The sequence below is a fragment of the Notolepis coatsorum genome (genome assembly GCF_963971535.1).
Source record: "Notolepis coatsorum genome assembly, chromosome: 7".
NCBI lineage: Eukaryota > Metazoa > Chordata > Actinopteri > Aulopiformes > Paralepididae > Notolepis > Notolepis coatsorum.
The window spans coordinates 112946394-112972724 of record NC_140171.1 but is presented as its reverse complement, the minus strand read 5'-3'; the positions used below and the strand labels follow the sequence as shown (position 1 = coordinate 112972724).

At 44.8% G+C, this 26331-nt stretch overlaps 1 protein-coding gene across 1 annotated transcript in view; it reads right to left on the bottom strand.

Annotated features, from left to right (window-relative positions):
• Positions 1 to 26331, bottom strand: part of LOC311231325 (STE20-like serine/threonine-protein kinase) — an 86757-nt gene that overhangs the window by 41633 nt on the left and 18793 nt on the right. The window contains exon 5 of the mRNA XM_084317877.1: positions 22752 to 22824. Coding sequence (XP_084174003.1) covers positions 22752 to 22824 — 73 coding nt within the window. The remainder of the gene's footprint in view (positions 1 to 22751; positions 22825 to 26331) is intronic.

Sequence of the window (26331 nt, the reverse complement as noted above, 5' to 3'; positions counted from 1 at the left end):
CATATTGACAGGAAGAAGTGGCACAGCCAAAAGTGAGTGTAGTCTTTTGAAGGAAGAGACTCAGGGCTTTCGAATTTCGAAAAACTACCCTACCCAGCTCACACCAGCCCCTGTCAATCATCTGACTTCTGGATTAACTTTTTTATTTCTCTTATTTTTTGGGATTATCTCCCACAAACCTGAACGTTATTGCCATAAAACAGAACGCAGTTAGTTTCTTTCTGTGAACGTCTTGCAATATGATAAAAAATTGTGGAGAAATTTACATTATAAAAAAGATGGCAGAATTCAGTACTGTATCTACAAAACCTTCTGTTTAATCATCTTCCCTTTATTCATTTGCTTAGATTTTTCAGGTCTGGTCAATTTTAGCATGGTGTTATTCACAGTCAAAGATATATATATATATTTTTTTAAATAGAATTGATATTCTCCTTTGGTTCATTACAATTTACTCAAGCCTAGTAACACACTATTTCTGACACTGATCCATATGTCCCTAGATTCAGATACCAAGAACATGCAAATGGACCATTTAAAAAAATATTGTAAATGTTTATTCTACGTCCTTGTGGAATGAGTGACATAAAAAAATAATTGAGGGGCAAAGAGCCGCAAGCGGCTCGCGAGCCGCGGGTTGGCCACCCCTGATATAGAGGGTGGACAAAAAGCCGGAATGGTGATTGTGAACACAAATGCAAGGGGAGGCTAATGTGGGAGAATTCTACTAATACTAGTAATATACTACTAGGTGTTTTCATACCAGTAAGGTGTTTTTATTCCACTCACCAGTAAGGTGTTTTCATACCAGTAAGGTGTTTGTATTCTACTCTGCAGTAAGGTGTTTATATTCTACTCTCCAGTAAGATGTTTTTATTCTACTCACCAGTAAGGTGTTTTTATTCTACTCAACAGTAAGGTGTTTATATTCTACTCAACAGTAAGGTGTTTTTATTCTACTCTCCAGTAAGATGTTTTTATTCTACTCACCAGTAAGATGTTTTTATTCTACTCACCAGTAAGGTGTTTTTATTCTACTCACCAGTAAGGTGTTTTTATTCTACTCACCAGTAAGGTGTTTTTATTCTATTCACCAGTAAGATGTTTATATTCTACTCACCAGTAAGATGTTTATATTCTACTCACCAGTAAGGTGTTTTTATTCTACTCAACAATGACAGCATGACACAGCAGACACAGCTCAGTGTTTGGTAGCAATTAGTCGTTTTTATTAGATTTTTACAATCCTATTGGATTTTTTACAACTTTCAACACCCATTTTAATAACTACTAACTTTTTTCTTCTGATCTTGGGGTTCTTAATTTTTTTTTTAAACATTGTATTACGAAATCCCATGATGTGGCTACCTCCCCTGCTATTCTACCTGGTCGGCTACCTGGTGCTGGGGATCCCCAGGACTGGTGTCCCTCCCGACGCTGAAAACCCACAAGACACACCTGCGCTTGATGTGTGGCCTACCCCAGGCACCATGGCTTCCCCGGATTCAGTAAGAGATCCTGCCATGACAACCCGCTGCTCGCGGAGGACCTTCTCTCATGGACGTCTCACCTACCCGGGGTTCTGCCGCGAGGACTACACTGTCTATGGGCCCAGGGAAATGGGAGACTTTCCCCCTATGCAGCGCTCACTTCTCCTACTCCTGATGTCGGGCAACGTGAAACCGAATCCAGGCCCAGAACTGTCTCAGCTGCAAACGCCAGAGGAGTTTAGAATGAAAGACGGATTACGTCTTTTCCCCCTAAATGTTCCCAGCATGATTAATAAGATGGACTCCATCAAAATATGGGCCGATTCGACTGACTCTGATATCATTGTCCTTTCTGAGACGTGGCTCAAAAAGTCGATTACAAATGATATGATAAATATAAAAGATTACAATGTCTTTGGAACAGACCGCGTGGGAAAAGGGGGCGGGTTGCGATTTATGTTAAAAACCATTTCGAGAATAACATATATCCTCAGGAACAAAATAGAGATTTACGAGGATACCGGTATATGGAAACCATTTAATGATCTGAGAAGGGAAGATATAGGAGGGCTGCTATAGGATGAGTCCCCCCGTTCTCTCCCGTGGTCAGTCGTGACTCAGACCCGGGGAAGAGCGGAGGCACGCCATTGAAGGTGTTGTAAAGATGTAATTTATTTTTATTTATTTTTTAAATCTTTTATTTAAATTTTCTTCTTTTCAGTTATTTTGATTTATGTACGAGCTATTTTACTGGAGGTACCAATGAATGTACGTATTATTTCTATATGACAACAGTAAAAACAGACTCAAAGATGCTAAGAGAGAGAAAAGGGGAGGGGGTATGTGGGTATACTTGTATACACTTGTGGAGAAAAGGAACTAAGAATAACTGACGACAATGAAAACCTGAAATGTGTACTGTAAAACCCAATACAAATATTGTATATAAAAAATAAAAAATAAATAAAAATAAAACATTTAGACTGCACCTGTATCGAATCCCTAACAAAACCAAAATGCTTTGAACTCTCTGTAATTAAACTATCGCTCCCAAGTGGTTCAGACATTATAGTGGTCGGATGCTACCGCCCGCCCGCTGCCTCAAGCGAAGCCACGAATATACTCTCCAATCTTCTCCATAACTGGACTAAATCCGAGATGGTTTTACTCTGAGACCTAAACTGGGACTGGCTAACGGATTTACAAAACTCTTTCAAGGACACTTGTGACTCTCTGTTTGGTGCAACTAGTTAACTCGCCAACTCGGTTAAACCAAAAAGGTTTAGAGAAGTCCACTTTGATTGATGTTATTCTTACAAACGCACCTCACAGTTTCTCTGCAGTAGGCACGTTTTGTAATGATATAAGCGACCACTGCGCAATTGCTTGTGTGAGAACCTGTAAGGTCCCTAAAGGAAAGCCACATTTCATTCACAAGAGACGATTTAAACATTTCGATGAGCAAGCATTTCTACATGATGTTTTTAATAGTGATTTACACATTGTTTCACTTATGACCGATGTTGAGTTAGCGTGGAATTATTTAAAATCCATCTTCTTGGCTATATGTGACGAGCATGCTCCTTTTAGGACATCTAGGATAAGCGGTAAAGACAACCCCTGGTTTAATGATTCTATATCCTCTCTCATTCGACAGAGAGACACTGATTAAAAGCTCTGCTGATTAAGCTGATAAAAAAATCTAAATGTGCCTACTATCTTAATGCAATACATGACAATTTGAATAACCCTGCAAAGTTTTAGAAACTTTGTTCTGAAGGATCAGATTAAACCGAATATATATATTTATTTATATATATATATTTAATTGTATTTGTATATCCCCTGATATCCCTTGTATATTCCTTGTACAATATGCATTGAATATCCCTTCTAGTCTACTGAACATCCCATAATAGTCTCCATTCTACCATTGGACGAGACCTTGGTGCCAGGTCGCCATACCCCTCAGACCAGGTTCAATCGTACCGCTCAACATGTATGGACAAATCCTAGTTCCACGTAGGAATATGTCTACCGCACCACTAATGGTACTATTTGTTCATAGTGCGTATATATACTGCGCTATTAAAGTAGAGCTTTCTTTTAGTCCAGTTCCTTACCCTCCAACAGAGTGACAGACGCAAAAGCCTCCCCGCGAACCACGTGTGGGCAGTAAGGCCAATTCGGCCCAGTATCGGCATTGAGACATCGTGTATATTAATATTTGAATAGTCATATTTGGCACTATATCGTCGAGTTGGACGTATTCTATTAAGCTAATAATAGTCTATTCATATGTAGTGCCTCGTGCGGTAAGAGTTCTATAGTAATCAGCACCCCCATCGTTTCGGGCATCAGCTGGACGCTTATCCAGGGTGGTTGACCCCACGTGAAGCTGCACCCGAGGAGCTCCAGGCCAAAGAGCGAGTGGACCTGTATATTGGATTATTCTACCGACGACGGCTAGCCTTCCCCGGCTTGGATTATGCTTTGAGTACTTTGATTATTCTATGGATAAAGGCCAACACTGCGGTGTGTTGGAAATACCCCCCCCGGAGAGGACGACAGGTGAGAAGACGCTCTACACGACGAGGTCGCCTCACGTCTCTCCATCGTGGACCGGAGGACGCCGGCCACAGAGAGTCCAACTGCTTTCATCTGTGGATCGAGGATCGCTGGGCACCGGGTCGCACGACTGTGGGCTCTCCCAGGATACCCTCGGCCAGACGGGATACAGCCAGACTCTACCCCCCCCCTCCAGCTGTCCTACAAGCAGTCGGAACCTTCCCCTAGTGTATCCAGCTATATAATCATTCAAGTATCATTGCTATTGTTCCCTAAATATTCCAGGTTGTATATTTGCTTCCTGCGCAATCAGAGATTGGACATTCGATATTGATCTACCTACGAATACTCATTTGCCATAAAAGTGCATACTATTTCAAATCATAAATGTAATTAAGTGATCGTTGTACATACCTTTTGCTATGTATTATTATTAAACGCAGACTTTCGACTTGGTACATTTGTGTTGGATCCGTTTCATCAGGTGGGAGTGTTTATCATAATTATTCATACCTAGTACTGGGTGGCCAGAGTCTAAAGTACAAGAGGTAGTGGTAGTAAGTATCATATCTAACCATACAGTCAGGGAATTGTACCCCTCAGTTACAATTGGTCCTTCGAGCCGGAGGGTAATCAGTGTAATATTAATATAGTGTTATTAATATTAAAATGGCCTATGATGAACACTCCACGAAACGATCCTCCTAACCAACAACGCCCGCGGCGCAAACGACAGCTCCCTCAGTACCTAGAGGCTTACGCTGTCAGTCAACAACCTAGTCTTCTACCAACAGTAAACGCGGTAAAACTAGAAAGTAAAATTATGTCTAACCCTAACGACCAGGCTACCCCGACCATAGAGGCCCCTATGGGTTCTAACGTAACTGACCCAGCTCACGGTGGGGACCAGGGGGGACCAGACATGACTTTACACCCCGCCAATACCGAAGAAGTAGTCCCCGACGAGTCCCGGGAGGAATACAACACTACCGAGAGAGAACTCGGCACGGAAGAAGATGAGGAGAGCACCGTGGAGATAGAGCTCCAAGACTCCGCACGGAGTACCCCAAGGGACGGCTCCCCTATACAACCGTCTTCTCCCAGCGAGGCAGAGAGGACACTACAGCAGGCATTCCTCGTCAGCCTGAAAGCCTCTACTGAACGCGATAGACTCCAGGGTGAACGCGATCGATTGCAGATACAGCAACGGAGCGAAGAAGAGCACATACGCCTGGAAATAAGACGCATTCAGATGGAAGAGAATATGGCAAGAGACCGGGCCGACGCCCAGCGCGCCGCCACCGGTGCCCAGAGAGAATCGGATCTCACCAAGCGCGAAGCCGAGCGCGACAGAGCACAAGCGCAACTAATAGAACAGCTGATCAGAAGGACAACACCCCCTCCCTCCACCAGAGGCTCCAGGAACTCGTCTAGACATCACTCCAGGGCGGCATCCCCTAGCCGAGTAAGCGACCCTGAACTTGACCAACAGACGAGGTCTATACCCCCCGCAGACCCCCTTCCCCAACCGGTCCAAGCGAGACCCAGCCACCGGGAAGGAGCAGCATACACTGCGGAGAGGCTAAATCAGAGACTACAAGCCCTGGATGACATAACGGAAGACGAAGAGGAAGAGGAGGAGAACCACGCCCGACGACAGCACAGTACTCTACCGGACCAGGAGGTCCAGTACAGCCCAGGCTATACCCCCGCGGAGCTGCGCTACAGACCCCCGACGCTATTCACGGGTGAGCACGACGCACGACCCGCACCGAGGAACAGCACCTGGACCAGCGGGCCATGGTACACAGCCGGTACCAGCCCACGCCAAGGAGCAGGAGGAGACTCGCCTAGGAGGCCTCTCCCCCAACGCTCGCCGATGTATCAACAATCCGCGTCATACATTGGCACACCTATGGTACCAGACTTCACCCAGGAGAACCGGGCCCAGTATACGGAGCTCCGCATGTGTCTGGAGACAATGTTGGTGGATGTCATTGATGAACGCCATAAATACGCGATACTACTGAAGCATTTAAAGGTACCCCGCGCGCACAACATAGCGCTCGCCTACGCCACTTCCACGACCCCATACACCGCAGCGCTGGTAGCGTTGGACCAGAGATATGGACGTATATGGGATTACGTGATCCAGGAGATCAGGCACATCGACCGCCTACCCCCAGCAACAGACAATCGAGCACTGGACGACCTGTCCATCAGAGTGCAGTCCCTGGTAGGGATGCTGGGAGCGCAGAGGGAAAGGGGTAGGCATGAACTATACGCCAACTCAAATGTAGAGAGGATCTTGGAGAAGCTACCGCCCGCCCGACAGGAGCGCTTTAGGCGGCAGAGAGACCACCGAGACCCTAATGGCCCCGAACCGAACCTCCTCGATCTAGCCGACTTCCTGGCAAGAGAAGTCAGCAGCTTACGGCTAGATACATTCGGACGGAGCACCCCTGGCTCCAGAGAAGGAACCAGGAGACTAAATGATGGAAGAAGATCGGTGACTGTCATGCACCAATTGGAGTCAGTGCCAAGCAGTAGGAGCCACAGTACCCCCTCAAGAAAGGAGAAGTGGAAGATAGTGTGCCCCTACTGTGAGAAAGAACACTGGCTGTCACAATGTGACTCATTCCCCAAGATGAATGCGGAGGAAGCGAGTCAATGGATAAAGTCCAACAGACGCTGTTTTCGCTGTGCGCGATCACACATGGCAGCCGAATGCCGCTTAAAGAAAAGGTGCAGTCGGTGCGATGGAGCCCATCTGGACATACTCCACGACAGTAACAGACGGCGGCCTCCACCCGCACCATCCAGCAGCAAAGCAAGCGTCATGTACATCGACCCCGCCAGCAGCAGCGGAGCCAGAGTGCTCTTAAAGGTAGTCCGTGTGACATTGAGCTACCAGAATAAAGTCATGGACACTTACGCCGTCCTTGATGACGGGTCAGAGAAGACCCTTCTGCTCGCGTCCGCTGCGGCCCAGCTAGGGCTGCGGGGGAGCGAAAACCAAATGACAATTCGGACAATAAGAAGAGATTTGAAAACGATAAAGGGCGAGAATGTCTCATTCTCTATCGCAGCAAGCGGCCAGCCCGAGCGACGGTACAGGATTACAGACGCTTTCACCAGCCAAGAAATAGGACTCTCGCGGTACACATACCCCGTAGCCAAGCTGATGGAGAAATATGTACATCTACGCAAGCTACCGATCCCACTCATAGACGGTGCTACCCCGACACTGTTGATAGGCTCCGACCATGCAGACCTCATTGTCCCGATAGACCGGGTTCATACCGGACCCAGAGGCTGTCCTGCAGCAGTCGAGACCCGCCTAGGATGGACTCTCCAAGGCCCACTCGCCAAATCTCTCAACCGAACCACAGCCACTAGCTGTCTCCACTCCCGAGTCACAGAGGGAGACACCGCACTCCTGCAGCATGTAGAGAGGCTATGGACCTTGGAACAAATGCCCTTTAAGAACGAAAAGAAAGACATTCGCTCTAAAGACGACATCTACGCCATTAACCTCCTCGAGACGGGAACAAAGAGAGTCCCAGTCAGCGGCGTGTTGAGATACGCCACGCCACTCCTGCGGCGGGAAGGGATGCCTACCTTTCACGCAAAGAAAGACGCCACAGAGCGGTACCTACTAAACACAGAGCGGCGCTTAGCCAAGGACCCCGCCCAAGAAAGTGTATACCGCGCTGAGATTGAGAAGCTCATCACAGCGGGACACGTCACAAAGATTGACATTAAAGAGGCCGACCAGACGACTGAATCGTGGTACGTGCCCCACCACAAGGTTCATCACAACGGCAAAGACCGCATCGTGTTTAACTGCAGCTACCAGATCGGATCCCAAAATCTGAATAAAGAGCTATTGCCCGGTCCTACACTCGGCCCCTCCCTACTAGGCGTACTACTCCGCTTCCGCCAGGACAAGGTGGCTATCAGCGGGGATATCAAAGGGATGTTCCTGCAGGTGAGATTAGTAGAGGTCGAGAGGACAAGCCCCTGTTGCGGTTCCTATGGAGAGAGAGGCCAGGAGATGAGCACCCAGCCATCTACCAATGGGAAGTCCTCCCTTTCGGAACTACATGCAGCCCATGCTGTGCTACATTTGCACTACAGAGACATGTCGCAGAGGACCCAGCAGCGGACGAAGAGGTCCGACACAGTGTGAAGAACAGCTTCTACGTAGATAAGTGTCTACAAAGCGTTTCGACCCAGGAAGAAGCCGAGGCTCTCCTACTTAGACTCCGCGCCTCTCTGATCAAAGGCGGCTTTGATCTCAGGCAGTGGGCCAGCAGCGATCCGCACGTACTGCGCAGCCTCTCCTCCGAGGACAAGGCAGCGAGCAGCGAGACCTGGATGGCCACAATCCCAGGAGAAGCCCAAGAGATGACACTAGGACTAGTGTGGCGCTTCAAAACAGATTCGCTCCACTATAGACACAAACCCCTGACCACGGAGCAGGGAAGGTCGACGGCAATACCGACCACCAGACGGAGTGTGTACAGAACACTCGCCCGACAATATGACCCGTTAGGATGTATACTACCGTACACCACCAGGGCAAAGATGATTGTACGAGCATTGTGGGACAAGGACCAGGGCTGGGACGACCCCATTCCCGCACACCTTGCATCCACCTGGAGAGAGTGGGAGATGGAACTCCACTCACTCCCAGGCGTTAATATACGCCGAAGCTACTTCCCACCCACGGTGAGGCCAGAGACATGTAAAATGGATCTACACGTCTTCAGTGACGCCTCCGAGGTCGCCTACGGATCAGTAGCCTACTTGCGGGCCCAAGAAGAGGGGGGAGAGATCTACACAGCATTCATCCTCGCCCGCTCGAGAATAGCCCCACGCAAGCAACAGTCTATCCCACGTCTAGAGCTCTGCGCAGCCCTCGCAGGAGCGCATCTAGCCACGCTCATCCAACGTGAGCTCACCATTCCGGTGCATAGAACAATCCTGTGGTCAGATTCCACGAGAGTACTCGCCTGGATCAAATCGGATTCATGCAAATACAAAGTCTTCGTGGGAGTCAAAGTCACTGAGATTCAAGAGTTAACCGGAGAGTTAACCGGAGAAGCAAACTGGCGCTATGTTGATACAAAACACAACCCAGCTGACGTCATCACCCGGGGAATGTCCCTAGATGACTTAACCCGTCATAACATCTACAGTGACGGACCAGCATTCCTCAAGCTCCCGGAAGGAGATTGGCCCACGCCCACCCCGAGGGAAGCAAGTGACGAGGAGGCTGAGAATAAGAAACCCATGTTCTGTGGATTGAGCACTGTTGTCCCCGCAGACCCCAACATAGACGATTGCATTACCATAGAGAGTGCGCAGCAACGGACATTCCTGCGGCACCACTCAGAGATTAAGTCCCCCGCTGATATGTCAGCAGCTGACTACGAGGAAGCAGAACTGCTTCTACTGCAACGAGCCCAGAGAGACTCGTTCCCCGATGAACTAGACTGTCTACAGGGAGGAAAGCCCGTCCCATCAGACAGCAGATTGATTCATCTGGCCCCCGAGAGTGACACACATACCCTCATCAGAGTGGGTGGTCGCCTGCGGAGAGCCCCCAATTTACCGGATGACATTAAGTACCCGATCGTATTGAACAGCCGACACAAGGTCACAGAGCTGATTATAAAGAAATACGACGAGGATGTACACCACGCAGGAGCAGAGAGAGTCTTCGCGGAAATCAGACGTCGTTACTGGATACTTCAAGGAAGAGAGGCGGTGCGACGCTTCCAGCGAACCTGTCTAGACTGCCGAAAGTGGCGCGCGCAGCCCAGCATACCACGGATGGCTGACCTACCTCCATGTCGCCTCCGACTCGGCGACAAGCCATTCCACTCAACAGGCATGGACTGTTTTGGCCCGCTGCACATAAAGAAAGGAAGAGGCACCGAGAAGCGGTGGGGTATTGTATTCAAATGCATGACCACCAGAGCGATACATATCGAGCTCCTTCCGACCATGAGCGCAGACTCATTCCTTATGGCCTTCCGAAGATTCACATCACGGAAAGGAAAACCGTCTACATTATTGTCCGATCACGGGACAAACTTCAAAGGCGGAGAAAGAGAGCTGAGGGAGAGCTTCCAAGCTATGGGCCCAGAACTTAAGACCCACCTCGCTCCAGCCCAGATTGACTTCCAATTCAACCCCCCAAACGCACCCCACTTCGGTGGAACTTGGGAACGAGAAGTACGTTCTATAAAGACAGCCCTGTACGTAGGGCTGGGCGATATGGCCTAAATATGATATCACGATATTTTCTGACCTTTCGGCGATACACGATACGCATCACGATGTTTTTCTTTTTTTCCCCAAACAATTCATTATGAGGCTTACCAAGACAGTATTTGAGTTTGCAAGCTAACATTAAAGACAAAATAAAATACCCATGCATTTAGCATTTTTATATTATATATTAGATTTAGATTATTGGATTATTAGATTATATATTGCATATATTTAGCAATGAGATATTATATGATTTAGATATGAAATATGATGAATTGAAAATGGGGGACCCTGATGTAAACAAGACGAAAGTCTTTCGCTGGTCTGCATCCCCTTAACAATTGTATGTATTGAGCTGTACTGTACCCATTCTGCAATATGTTAATAAAGTTTTAAATCAATCAATAGGATTTTAGCATTTTTATGAAACTACTGTATATTTGTATGTCTCTAAATGTTTTGATGAATTGAAAATGGAGGACCCTTATGTAAAAAAGCCGAAAGTCTTTTTCTGGTCTTCATCCTCCAGTCAGTCCACTGTTGTTGTATTGAGCTGTATGTACTGTATTGTTTAATTTGTACCCATTCTGCAATCGTTAATAACGTTCATTCATTTTGATTGACAGTCGAGTCTGCCAATTACGTCACACCGCTTGTACCCGCCCTGCTGTTCTTAGCACCAATCGGCGCCATTCTTTTTTTACTTCCTGAATGCCCTCCTTGATTTTAACGAGAGCTCAGCTCAACGACAACAACAACAGCTCACCGCAGCCGACGAGTGATTACTAGCGCACCGCAGCATGACAACGAGGCATAATGATTTTACTGCAACAAATGTTATAATAAAAGCCTTTCCATACATCTGTCTGATTGAAAACTTTATTAACAGACCGCAGAATGGGCACGCACAACTCGGCACGGACTGAGATATGAACAGTAACGCTTGCTATCTATGTCGTCATCGGACGTTGCTATGTTTGGGTAAATACGCTGATGTGTAACTATATAACGTGTAACTATATAATGTTGATGCCACAAAACGAATGCCTTTGTTAATCATAAGTACTAACTAACTTTGATGCAGTAGTGTGTGTGTGGGAGCGGCGTTGTTCAAAAGTTTGAACGGGGTGGACCAGATTGCCAGATTGACGCGACACAATCCTCTTGGGCAAAACATCACGATATCCACGATACGTTAAAAAAGTGTATCGTTAATGAACTGTACCCGATATTTATATAATATCGTCATATCGCCCAGCCCTAGGCTGTACGCAGTACTTGGGGCCCAGACTGTGGCGGAAGAAGTCCTAATGACAGTCCTCACGGAGATTGAGGGAGTATTGAACTCAAAGCCCCTCGGTTACGTCTCCAGTGATGTAGCAGATGTCGACCCAGTCACCCCCAACACCCTCCTGATGGGGCGGCTAGATCCCGCGTTACCCCAGACAATGTACCGGCCTGAAGAAGCGAACGGCCGACGAATGTGGAGATACAGCCAAGTATTAGCCGACAAGTTTTGGAGCAGTTTCCTACTGCACTACCTACCGTCTCTACAGACCCGCCAGAAGTGGGTAAAAGAGAGAGACAATTTGACGGAAGGAACAGTCGTCATGATTATTGACCAGTCACTACCCAGAGCTATGTGGCCGGCTGGCCGCGTAAGCAAAGTGATCACCGGTGCCGATGGCAAGGTCCGAGCAGCTGAAGTACTCGTCCAGGGGCGCATTTACACCCGTCCTGTGGCGAGGCTCATAGAACTGCCCCGACTCCCAGACACAATCGATGATGACCATGACCCTATGACTTTGTGAGTTGACTGACCCTTACAGCGAACCCTTGAGTGGTGGACAGTGCGGTTAATCCGTCTCTGCTTAACTAATTGGGTTGGGACCAATTAGGGGGCGGCTGTTCTGAAGGATCAGATTAAACCGAATATATATATTTATTTATATATATATATTTAATTGTATTTGTATATCCCCTGATATCCCTTGTATATTCCTTGTACAATATGCATTGAATATCCCTTCTAGTCTACTGAACATCCCATAATAGTCTCCATTCTACCATTGGACGAGACCTTGGTGCCAGGTCGCCATACCCCTCAGACCAGGTTCAATCGTACCGCTCAACATGTATGGACAAGTCCTAGTTCCGCGTAGGAATATGTCTACCGCACCACTAATGGTACTATTTGTTCATAGTGCGTATATATACTGCGCTATTAAAGTAGAGCTTTCTTTTAGTCCAGTTCCTTACCCTCCAACAGAGTGACAGACGCAAAAGCCTCCCCGCGAACCACGTGTGGGCAGTAAGGCCAATTCGGCCCAGTATCGGCATTGAGACATCGTGTATATTAATATTTGAATAGTCATATTTGGCACTATATCGTCGAGTTGGACGTATTCTATTAAGCTAATAATAGTCTATTCATATGTAGTGCCTCGTGCGGTAAGAGTTCTATAGTAATCAGCACCCCCATCGTTTCGGGCATCAGCTGGACGCTTATCCAGGGTGGTTGACCCCACGTGAAGCTGCACCCGAGGAGCTCCAGGCCAAAGAGCGAGTGGACCTGTATATTGGATTATTCTACCGACGACGGCTAGCCTTCCCCGGCTTGGATTATGCTTTGAGTACTTTGATTATTCTATGGATAAAGGCCAACACTGCGGTGTGTTGGAAATACCCCCCCCGGAGAGGACGACAGGTGAGAAGACGCTCTACACGACGAGGTCGCCTCACGTCTCTCCATCGTGGACCGGAGGACGCCGGCCACAGAGAGTCCAACTGCTTTCATCTGTGGATCGAGGATCGCTGGGCACCGGGTCGCACGACTGTGGGCTCTCCCAGGATACCCTCGGCCAGACGGGATACAGCCAGACTCTACCCCCCCCCTCCTACAAGCAGTCGGAACCTTCCCCTAGTGTATCCAGCTATATAATCATTCAAGTATCATTGCTATTGTTCCCTAAATATTCCAGGTTGTATATTTGCTTCCTGCGCAATCAGAGATTGGACATTCGATATTGATCTACCTACGAATACTCATTTACCATAAAAGTGCATACTATTTCAAATCATAAATGTAATTAAGTGATCGTTGTACATACCTTTTGCTATGTATTATTATTAAACGCAGACTTTCGACTTGGTACATTTGTGTTGGATCCGTTTCATCAGGTGGGAGTGTTTATCATAATTATTCATACCTAGTACTGGGTGGCCAGAGTCTAAAGTACAAGAGGTAGTGGTAGTAAGTATCATATCTAACCATACAGTCAGGGAATTGTACCCCTCAGTTACAAACTTGTTAAATCCTCCTCAGGTTCTATCACTCCAAACAGCCTTCATGATCTCACCTTTGCCCCCATCTTGACCTCTCAGGTTCACAAAGCTTTAATGAGCCTAGATGTAAAGAAATCTTCAGACCCAGACAAGATAGAGTCGTTCTTCTTCAAAGCTGCTGCAGGTTTTATTGCAGAACCCATAACCTCTATTTTGAATCTCAGTCTTTGTGCTGGTGAATTACCTAGCTCATGGAAGTCGGCCATGGTTCTCCCCTTGTTAAAGGGCGGAGACCCCTCTGACCTAAATAATTATCGCCCTATTTCCAGATTGTCTGTAATGGCCAAAGTCTTTGAATCTCTTGTAAATAGGGATGTTCGATATTGGCTTTTTTACCGATACACCGATATTGTTCAACTCTTAATTTCCGATACCGATATCAACCGATACCGATATATGCAGGGTTTCCCCCCCCAAAAAACGGAATAATTTCAGGTAATTAACATTACATATCTCTTGTTGTGGAATTAACACAACATTATGCATACTTTTGACAATAAATAAAATCAGAATTTGTTCTTACTGGGCGGCTAGGTGGTGCAGTGGGCAAGGCGCTCACCACCAATGCAGGAGACACTGGGTTCGAGCCCAGCTCTCCGCATTGCTATCAGCTTGGCTGGTCGTTCATACTAATACAATTGGCAGTATTAGGGGGTGGGAAGCTGATGGGTGGGGATTGGACGTTGTGGACAGCGACTCCTACAGGTCGGTTGGTGCGCCTGCGCAGCAGAATCAGGAGGCGACGGGGGCGGCGTGCCCTCCCACACAGACCCCCGACGCTGAGAGATCGCGCTGTGCAGGTGAAAAGATGCGACGGTTGCTTCCTTGAGTAGCGACGGCCGCGTCCTAAAAGTCTGTGCCGACCAACTGGCCCCAGTATTCACTGACATATTTAACCTGTCCTTAGAACAGGCTGTCATCCCCACCTGCCTGAAGAAGTCCACTATTATCCCTGTACCCAAAAAATCCAAGCCTGCTTGCCTCAACGACTACCGCCCTGTAGCTCTCACCTCCATAGCCATGAAGTGCTTCGAGAAGCTAGTAAAGGGCTACATCTGCTCCTCCCTCCCCATCAACATGGACCCCCTGCAATTTGCATACCGCCCCAACAGGTCCACGGAGGACGCCATATCCCATGTGCTGCACACAGCAGCATCACACCTGGACAAGAGGCAGGGGAACTATGTGAGAATGCTATTCATCGACTACAGCTCGGCATTCAATACCATAGTCCCCTCCATACTCATAGCCAAGCTCAGGGACCTGGGCTTGGGCTATGACCTCTGCCAGTGGGTCTTGGACTTCCTGACTGGCAGACCCCAGGTGGTGAGAGCAGGCAACTGCACCTCCTCATCCATCACCCTCAACATAGGGGCCCCCCAGGGCTGTGTTCTGAGTCCCCTCCTCTACTCCCTGTACACACACGACTGTGTGGCTCAGCGGAGTAGCAATACAATCGTCAAATTTGCTGACGACACAGTGGTGGTGGGCCTGATCTCTGCCAACGACGAGAGGGCCTACCTGGAAGAGGTCAAGGTCCTGGCGGGATGGTGCCAGGAAAACAGCCTCTCCCTGAACGTCAGCAAAACAAAGGAGATGATTGTGGACTTCAGGAGGTCGGGGGTCAAGGACTACAGCCCCCTCAGCATCGACGGGGCACCGGTTGAGAGAGTCAACAGCTTTAAGTACCTCGGAGCCTACATATCCGAGGACTTGACATGGACCACACACATTAACAGTGTTGTGAAGAAGGCACGACAACGCCTCTACTTCCTCAGGCGCCTAAGGAAGTTCCAAGTCAGCCAGAAGATCCTTAAGAACTTCTACTCATGTACAATAGAGAGCATCTTGACCGGCAACATCACCTCCTGGTTTGGGAATAGCACTGCACAAGACCAAAGCAGACTACAAAGAGTGACACGTTCAGCCGAACGCACAATTGGAGGGGGGCTCCCCACCCTCCAGAACATTTACTACAAGCGTTGCAAGGGCAAGGCTAAGAGAATCATTAAAGACTCCAGTCACCCGAACAACTGCCTCTTTGAACTGCTGCCGTCAGGCAAGCGATACAGGAGTCTCAAGGCGAGCACAGAAAGACTCAGAAGAAGCTTCTATCCCCAGGCCATCAGGCTGCTAAACGAACAATGAATGAACACTACACAACAACAACCACCAAACGCACATAGCACACACATCCACACGCACACACTCACTTTAAACAAACACACTGTAGCACCCACTCCACACACTTATAGCACACACCCACTTTAAACAAACACACTGTAGCACCCACTCCCCACACTTTATATTTATGGATGAAGGATTGCACTACAACTCGTACACCTTACTGTAAATTGTACCTAAAATTGTACCTCATCCCATTTCTGCTTTGCACTAGATAGTACTGTACATTAGTACACTGCATAGTATTGTGTATTGTATATTATATGGTAACTCAGAACATTGTACATATGTCTATACCGAACACTGTGACCTCATTTTCTTCTTCTAAATTCATGCTATATTATGTTATTATGTTATTTGATACTATCTTGTCTAGCACAGTCTCTGGAGCGTAACAGTAAGAAGCATTTTGTATGAAAGTATTCTGTACTTCTGTATGACAACTATTAAAGAACTTGAACTTGAACTTGAGTACCGGAGGGGACACGTGATGTAAGGCTTCGTCCACATTGCAGCCGGCTTGTGGGAGGCATGGCCTAACAGCGTTCGAGACAGGGGAGGGTAGAATTGGACGATACGAAATTGGGATGGGAGAAGAATTTTAAAATGGGAGAAAAAGTAGATAAAAAAAAAGAAATGTGTTCTTACTTGCTTGCCTGGGTAAATAAAGGTTAAATAAATGTAAAAAATAAAAACAATACAGATCATTTCCGATATCACATTTTAATGCCAATATCGGCCGATAATATCGGACATCCCTACTTGTAAACGAACAACTGAAAAAGTTTCTAGCTGGCCATAATATTCTTAACAAGTCTCAGTCAGGCTTCAGATCAGGCCATAGTACTACTTCAGCGACTATGCTAGTCTCAAATTACATAATTGAAGCACTAGACAAGAAAAAACACTGTGCAGCATTGTTTGTTGATCTGTCTAAAGCTTTTTATTCTGTGGATCATGCATTGCTACTGCAGAGGCTTGGCTGCATAGGTCTTGGTAAAATGGCTTTGAGCTGGTTTAAAAACAATCTATCTGAAAGAACTCAGTGTGTCTCAGTAGCAGTGTTAATTTTGGCAGCTATTTTCATTTTAGTTTTAGTCTAGTTATGTGTCAAGTGCTCCTTTTTTGTTTTCATCATATTTAGTCATCTTCATTTATTTTTCGTTTAGTCAGTTTGAGTCAACTAAATGTCTGAGCATTTTAGTCTTAGTCAGTTTTTGTCTCAATTTTGTCTTTTTTGTTTTAGTCTAGATTTAGTCGACGAAAACGGATGACATTTTTGTTTATTTTTAGTTAATGGAAAAAAACTTGTCAGAAGTCAGAAATAGTCAACATGGAACATATTCTGATTTAAATTGCGTATTTATTTTTTAACCTAGGGGAATCTGAGTCGGCGGCACAAGTGATACACAGGAAGGGTGTGCTGTCGATCTGTGAATGGAGAAATAACTTAATAAGACACATTATCTCTTCTTGCCTTGCTTTCACTACCACACTACAGACTGTTAACCCCTTTCACCCCCTATTCATAACTCATGCAAGTACTCAATCTGGGAAAACATTACTCGTGCCCATCCGTGCCGGGTATGTCTGTCTCTGTGATGCTCATCATCGAGGTGGGCATGGATCAGAGGAAGCTGACCGGCTGGCTGGACGCCATGACAGAGACCACGGTGTCGATCCAATCGGCTCCGTTTTGGTTAGCTACTATAGTAGCAGAGGCTCTGTTGTGATTTTTTATGCAAAATAAATATTCAACATTCTCTTTTGAGACTCCGCCTCAGACTCTTAACATTTGGCACTAAAAGCTAAACATTATCACCGGTATGGCTGTCTGCATTATGTCATTAATTGTGTGCGAGAGGTCGATCAGTGACCACGTTAGCGTGAGCTAGGTTAGCCACTAGTTAACGCAAGCTAGATGGAAATACAAACAATGTAACGTTACTGGTGAAAAAGTGATTTACCTTGGAATACTCCTTTGCCAACTTGCTGTACTTTGCTTGCAGGTCTGCAGCTGGATTATGAATAGTCCCAACTTTAGCCAAGGTAACGTTAAGCTAAAACTAGCTTTTCAAATAGCTCTTCAGCTAATGCTAATACAGGGTATCTGCAGGTTTAGCCCAGTCAGATTTAAGGCTTTTTAATACTTTTTAATGCCACTCAGAATGAAATTTAATACCAATTTCACAATAACAAAATGGCAAAAATCACGCAACGACAACAATTAGTTTAAGTTTAGGGACACATTGGTCCAAATATGTTTATTAAAACATAAAGGAGTAACTGGATTGGATGAAACAAAGAGGTGACAAACATAAATATCTCTCCGTCTCGCTCCCTCTCTCTCATGTCAGAAGTCACCTTGCTGGCAGACTGCCGTCCCTCTCTCTCTCTGTCTCTCTCTCATGTCAGAAGTCACCTCGCTGGCAGACTGCCGTCCCTCTCTCTCTCTGTCTCTCTCTCATGTCAGAAGTCACCTCGCTGGCAGACTGCCGTCCCTCTCTCTCTCGGTCTCTCTCTTCAGGGGTTTTGCTGCCACTACCTCATTAGAACAGATTAGATTAGATTCAAATGTATTGTCATTAAAAAGCACTTAGTAGTTGTACAGTACAACGAAAAGAAGGCCTTCAACCAGAGTGCAACTGTAACAGTAAAGTGCAAAAGTAATATACAATGTACAGGTGATTAAACTGGGTATATAGCATATATTCATTAGTACTACTATTGAGTAATAGTGCTAATCAGATGTATGTACAGAGCTGTATTATAGTATTAATTAATGTGTACAGTGATACAGGTATAAAGACACTAAGACACCCACCCACCCTCTCCTAATGGACAGTCTCCTCCCCACCGTATGTATATATTTTCTCCCACCCACCCACCCCCTCCTAATGTACAGTCTCCTCCCCATCATATGTATATATTTTCTGTTAGGATCTCTGGGTAACAGTACTGTATATTTGCATATCGTATGTCACAAATGTAACAGTACTATATATACCTGTATGTCATGTATGTCCCTATGTCATAAATGTCACGTACAGTATGTTCAGGTGTGTATGTCATAAATGTCACTATGAATTGAAAATGGGGGACCCTGATGTAAACAAGACAAACGTCTTTCTCTGGTCTGCATCCCCTTAACAATTGTGTATTGAGCCGTACTGTATTGTACCCATTCTGCAATCTGTTAAATAAAGTTTTCATTCATTCAAGTCGTACTAGCCAGCAGCGTAACGAGTAAGTAAGATATATGTACAGATATAGATATAGTATTAATAGGTTGAATGAATGAATGAAAACTTTATTTAACAGATTGCAGAATGGGTACAATACAGTACGGCTCAATACACACAATTTAAAGGGGATGCAGACCAGAGAAAGACGTTTGTCTCGTTTTGTTTTAGTCAACAATATCAACATACATGAAGAGAAATTTCGTCCTGGTTTTTGTAAATTACATTTTTGTGTCCTCAGTTGTAGTCAACGATATTTAATTAACTATTTAGTAACGTTAGCGTCACATGGTCTTCAATAACGTGACGTCGCGTCTCGTTGTAGTCATGAAAAAAACCTTCGTTGATGAACATCTTTCGTCATCATTTTAGTTGACAAAATTAACACTGCTCAGTAGAAGATTATACCTCAGCTGCTCTTACTGTAAACAAAGGTGTTCCACAAGGTTCTATTTTGGCCCCCGTCTTATTCTCCATCTTTATAAATGAACTAGGAAATGGGATAAACCCAGCACGGTTTCATTTATACGCCGATGATACAGTTGTTTACACAGTGGCTTTCTCTTTAACTCAGGCCATAGAGCTTTTAATCTACAGGATGCTTTTAATACGCTGCAACACTCCTTGCTAAGGCCAAGACTGGTCCTTAATGCAAAAAAGACCAAGTACATGACCTTCTCTCGCTCTCGAGCTAATACAGCTGTCCCTCCGATTCTGACACTGGAAGGGACATGCCTTGACAAAGTAGCATCCTACAAATATCTGGGCATATGGATTGATGAAAAGATGGCCTTTGATGTTCATATTGGGAACCTACTGAGAAAACTTAGACCTAAACTGGGCTTTTTCTTCAGTTTAAAGAAATGTTTCCCATCTGAAGCCAGGAAGAGAATTGTGCAGAGTTCCTTTCTGTCTGTATTAGACTATGTCGATGTGATTTATATGCATGCTCCTTCCTCTCCGCTTAAAAAGCTGGATTCTGCGTACCATACTGCTATACGTTTTGTAACGGGTGCAGGCTCTCGCACCCACCACTGCACTTTATATCAGTCCTTAGAATGGTCCTCTCTGTACCAAAGAAGACAATCACACATGTTGATTTTTATCCTTAAGTCATTGCTAGGTAAGCTGCCCTTATATATCTCCAGACTTCTGTCCTTTTATACTTGCTTTTTTAATACCAGACGAGCAGCAAATGGGATGCTTTTAAATGTTCCTTTGATGCAGTCAGAGCTTGGTAAAGCTGCATTCTCCCACTATGCTCCATTTTTATGGAATACGCTGCAAGTGAAACTTTGTCTAGAGGCACTTCCTACTGTGAATGCTTTTAAAAGGTATGCTACGATTAGCCCTTCATGAAACATGTAACTGTTTTACCTGATGCTATTGCTGATCTGATTATGCTTCTTGCCACTGCACAAATGGCCTTCTGTATTTGTATTTGATTTGTATGTTTTTTGTTTAATGCCCTTGTTTTTATGTTTTTATGTTGAAACTTGTTGTGTGCCGTGTTGGTCAGGTTGTATCTCAATGGGACATTCCTGGATAAATAAAGGATACATTTTTTTTTTTTTTTTTTAAGTACAGTGTTTTTATTCTACTCTCCAGTAAGGTGTTTTTATTCTACTCTCCAGCAAGGTGCTTATATTCTACTCAGCAGTAAGGTGTTTTTATTCTACTCACCTGTAAAGTGTTTTTATTCTACTCACCTATAAGGTGTTTTTATTCTACTCACCAGTAAGGTGTTTTTATTCTACTCACCAGTAAGGTCTTTTTATTCTACTCACCAGTAAGGTGTTTTTATTCTACTCACCAGTAAGGTGTTTTTATTCTACTCACCAGTAAGGTCTTTTTATTCTACTCACCTGTAAAGTGTTTTTATTCTACTCACCTGTAAAGTGTTTTTATTCTACTCACCTATAAGGTGTTTTTATTCTAGTCACCAGTAAGGTGTTTTTATTCTACTCACCAGTAAGGTCTTTTTATTCTACTCACCAGTAAGGTGTTTTTATTCTACTCACCAGTAAGGTGTTTTTATTCTATTCACTAGTAAGGTGTTTTTATTCTACTCACCAGTAAGGTGTTTTTATTCTACTCATCGTATTTTTATTCTACTCACCAGTAAGGTGTTTTCATACCAGTAAGGTGTTTTTATTCTACTCACCAGTAAGGTGTTTTCATACCAGTAAGGTGTTTTTATTCTACTCACCAGTAAGGTGTTTTTATTCTACTCACCAGTAAGGTATTTTTATTCTACTCACCAGTAAGGTGTTTTCATACCAGTAAGGTGTTTGTATTCCACTCACCAGTAAGGTGTTTTCATACCAGTAAGGTGTTTGTATTCCACTCACCAGTAAGGTGTTTTCATACCAGTAAGGTGTTTGTATTCCACTCACCAGTAAGGTGTTTTCATACCAGTAAGGTGTTTGTATTCCACTCACCAGTATGGTGTTTTCATACCAGTAAGGTGTTTGTATTCCACTCACCAGTAAGGTGTTTTCATACCAGTAAGGTGTTTGTATTCCACTCACCAGTAAGGTGTTTTCATACCAGTAAGGTGTTTGTATTCCACTCACCAGTAAGGTGTTTTCATACCAGTAAGGTGTTTGTATTCCACTCACCAGTAAGGTGTTTTCATAACCAGTAAGGTGTTTGTATTCCACTCACCAGTATATTGTTTTCATACCAGTAAGGTGTTTTTATTCTACTCACCAGTAAGGTATTTTTATTCTACTCACCAGTAAGGTGTTTTTATTCTACTCACCAGTAAGGTGTTTTTATTCTACTCACCAGTAAGGTCTTTTTATTCTACTCACCTGTAAAGTGTTTTTATTCTACTCACCTGTAAAGTGTTTTTATTCTACTCACCTATAAGGTGTTTTTATTCTAGTCACCAGTAAGGTGTTTTTATTCTACTCACCAGTAAGGTCTTTTTATTCTACTCACCAGTAAGGTGTTTTTATTCTATTCACTAGTAAGGTGTTTTTATTCTACTCACCAGTAAGGTGTTTTTATTCTACTCATCGTATTTTTATTCTACTCACCAGTAAGGTGTTTTCATACCAGTAAGGTGTTTTTATTCTACTCACCAGTAAGGTGTTTTCATACCAGTAAGGTGTTTTTATTCTACTCACCAGTAAGGTGTTTTTATTCTACTCACCAGTAAGGTATTTTTATTCTACTCACCAGTAAGGTGTTTTCATACCAGTAAGGTGTTTGTATTCCACTCACCAGTAAGGTGTTTTCATACCAGTAAGGTGTTTGTATTCCACTCACCAGTAAGGTGTTTTCATACCAGTAAGGTGTTTGTATTCCACTCACCAGTAAGGTGTTTTCATACCAGTAAGGTGTTTGTATTCCACTCACCAGTATGGTGTTTTCATACCAGTAAGGTGTTTGTATTCCACTCACCAGTAAGGTGTTTTCATACCAGTAAGGTGTTTGTATTCCACTCACCAGTAAGGTGTTTTCATACCAGTAAGGTGTTTGTATTCCACTCACCAGTAAGGTGTTTTCATACCAGTAAGGTGTTTGTATTCCACTCACCAGTAAGGTGTTTTCATAACCAGTAAGGTGTTTGTATTCCACTCACCAGTATATTGTTTTCATACCAGTAAGGTGTTTGTATTCCACTCACCAGTATGGTGTTCCAATAAAAGAGTCTCTCCGCTGTAACGTTTTGGTGTTTTTGGCCGAGACCCCAAAGTCCGCTGGAAGACATGATTAAAGTCAGACTACAGATTAGTCACACAAAATGCCAACAATGTCTTCCAAATCATAATAAGCCAAACACATTCACAATGAAAACAGCTGCAGAGCGCTAAATCTCGTTAGTGCTTGCATCAACAAAACATAAACGTACAACAACAAACCATAATGCTTAATTAACATCCTCACTGCTTCTGGACAGTTACATCTTGCTTTGCTTAATACTATGTGTGACTAATTGCTCATACGGGTCCCGGCTGTCGGCGACGGCGAGGGAAGAACAGACAGTGTGTTATGTCACTGGACCAAGCGGCTGTTGTGCATAATCAGTCTGTTACCTACAACAGCAGTGACTCATCTCCCTCTTCAAGTCAACTTACATTACTATATCTGCTGCAGACAGTGTGTGTGTGTGTGTGTGTGTGTGTGTGTGTGTGTGTGTGTGTGTGTGTGTGTGTGTGTGTGTGTGTGTGACTGTGTGTGACTGTGTGTGTGTGGTACTGGTACATAATACATGCACTATGTGCCAGGCAGCAGGGCCAGACAATAGCCTTTTTCCACACATGAATTCTAGACCATTGCACAGAGGATCGGGTACAGGCATTGCACATGTAACACACAGCATGCCATTCTCCATGGCAGACATTCCCACATGGGCACAGTTTGTCATTACGTGGTGTGACAGATCTCCTCCCCCCTCCCATGGATATGTGAAGGATGGGAGATACTTCTGCCACGGAAGGAGTAGAGTCAATTAGGTAGATGATTAGTACTGATAGAACACACCTGCGCATCATTAGTCCACCCACATCTCACATGCACACACCCAGTCCCACACACTACATAACCACTAGGTTAGAGAGGAATGAGTTGAGCGGAGTTGGAGTTGTTGTGTATTGAGAGAGAGAGAGAGAGAGAGAGAGAGAGAGAGAGAGAGAGAGAGAGAGAGAGAGAGAGAGAGAGAGAGAGAGAGAGAGAGAGAGAGAGAGAGAGAGAGAGAGAGAGAGAGAGAGAGAGAGAGAGAGAGAGAGAGAGAGAGAGATTGTAGTATTCAGAGTTTTGAATGTGAGAGGTAGTAATAGGAGAGGTAAAGGCGAGTAGGTGTTCTTTGTGTACTGGACCCTGGACTGGCTGAGATACCCCCTTGTGTACTGACCCTGGACTGGACGACTACCCCGAATTGTGAACAATCCCTTTTTCTGTCTGTGAGCCTGTTTTGTGTTTTTGACCCTCGGACTGAATCACAACCATTTGCTTTTCCCCTCTGGATTCTGCCCTGAATTCAATAAATACTTGTATTGATTGATATTGCTCTTGCGTGGACATTCGGGTTTGTTTGTATTTGAACCGTGGCGAGCCTGATCACCCCCAGGTTCGTCACAGTGGACTTTAGGATTTGGGTGTTGGGAGGGTAAACTCTGCGCCAAATAATTTGAACGTTTGCATTTGCACATACAGCACATCCGATTAACGTGCAGCTGATGTCAGGAGTCCAGTGCGTGTGCGAAAGGATCTAATGACTGCTGTACAATGTTCTCCAATCATTACCAGCCTACCAGTGGGGCCTTCACAGAGTTTAAATGAGTGAATATCTTTTCATTTCATTCAGTTTACAGGATGAGTGGGCAGCTTGTGTTTTTTGTGTATGTATTGGGGCAGATATCATCCCCCGTCCCATGGCTACGTGGAGGAAGGGAGATACTACTGCCATGGGCAGAGGAGAGTTAATTAAGGAGTTGATTAGGACTGATGGAATACACCTGTGATCACCCACATCCCACACACACATAGCATAAAACCCTAGGAGAGACAGAAGAGTTGAGTGGAGGTGAGGAAGGAGCAGAGATCGTGGAGAGAGAGTGTTATACTGAGTTTGTGAGGTGAGAGGTAGTTGGAAGGAGATGTGAAAGTGAGAAGGTGTTCGTGGTACTGGACCCTGGACTGGCTGAGATACCCCCTTGTGAAACTGACCCTGGACCGGACGACAAACCCAGAGTATTGAACATTCCTTTTTTGTACGAGAGCCTGGTGGAACGGTTTTGAACCTGGACTGTTATTCGACTACTCTATTGCTCATCGGACATGTACTATTGATCAATAAATATCCCTGTTTATTGAAATTGTGCTTGTGTGGACATTGAAATTGTTTGTTTTGGTCCGTGTCAAGCCTGAACACCACCAGGCTCGTCACAGTAAGCATGTCCTTTTTCTTTAGTAAAGGGGAGAGCAGGGAAAAATATAAAGGGATCATTAACAAATGCACTGTAGCCAGGGATCATCCCCTGTCTGCAGGGAGTGTTGATACAGTATGTGTCTCACTGGCTTTAACACATTCGGCTCCAGACCCGAGATAAGTCGGGTTTTGGTCGTTTATCTTTTATTCAATATTTGTATTCATGACCCCCCCCCCCCTTTCATGCATTCATGATGAAACATAATACCGATTATATACATTTGATTTGGAAATAGTAGCGTGTCCAGGCAAGAAACGGCAACGCTTATAGTAGAATACACGTAGCGCCCTATAACGCTTTTCAGGAATTATCCCGGATCACTCCTAAACTATACTTATATTCACCAGGGGATAGTGCGCGAACATATGCATGAAAAGATTATCTCTTTTTTTGCATGTTCGACGGAAGAAAGTCACTGTCAAATGACTATAGTATCGTTTCCATAGCTATAATATAGAATATAGATATAGCTCTCCAAACATAGTGACGCACAGTAAAAATATGTTATGGAAACGTGACACGTTAGCTACAAGGACCAGGCTAATGGCTGGCGCCCAATGTGTTAAGAGATGTCTGTCCAAAAGACTAGGGCTGCTAAAGGAACACAACACACATGGTTCGTATCGTATCACGGTTTTGAGTCAGGGATCAGATCATTCTTTGGATCAGCTCACTGCGGTGCAACGAAAGAGTTGTGGGCAGTCTAGATAATTCTTTGACAATTCTGCCTCGTGTCTGTTACCCGTTTGGAAATTACCGTGTTGCTGAAGTGACTATGAAAGGAAATATTAACGTTGTGGATCGGCGTTATGCACTGAAAGTTTGAAACAACAAACTACCCACAACTACACTGGGCTGCATATAGTGCTCTATAAATAACAACATTAAGGCTTTGATTATGGATATTTCCCTGTCAATATCTAAATGCAGGTTGTTTTTTGTAAATACTTTGGGGAGAAGGAGTTGCTTTTTCCATCCTCTATCTCGTGCTGGTAACCGTTATCTAGACATAACGTAAAATGTATCGACGCTCACACACTCCTTGCTGTGCGCAATTCTTGCACACAGTCGCTGTTTAATCCATCTCTATTACAGACACAACTAAATCTGCGCACAACACAACTAAATGCGCCCATACAGCACATGTGATATAGCTTGTCTGGTCTACTTACCATGAGTGATGTATTAGAGGCTACAGCCTATTAGAGGCTACATGAGAACAGAAGTAACAATAAAGAAGCTGCTAAGGAGTTTGATAAGTGGCAAAAAGAAAAT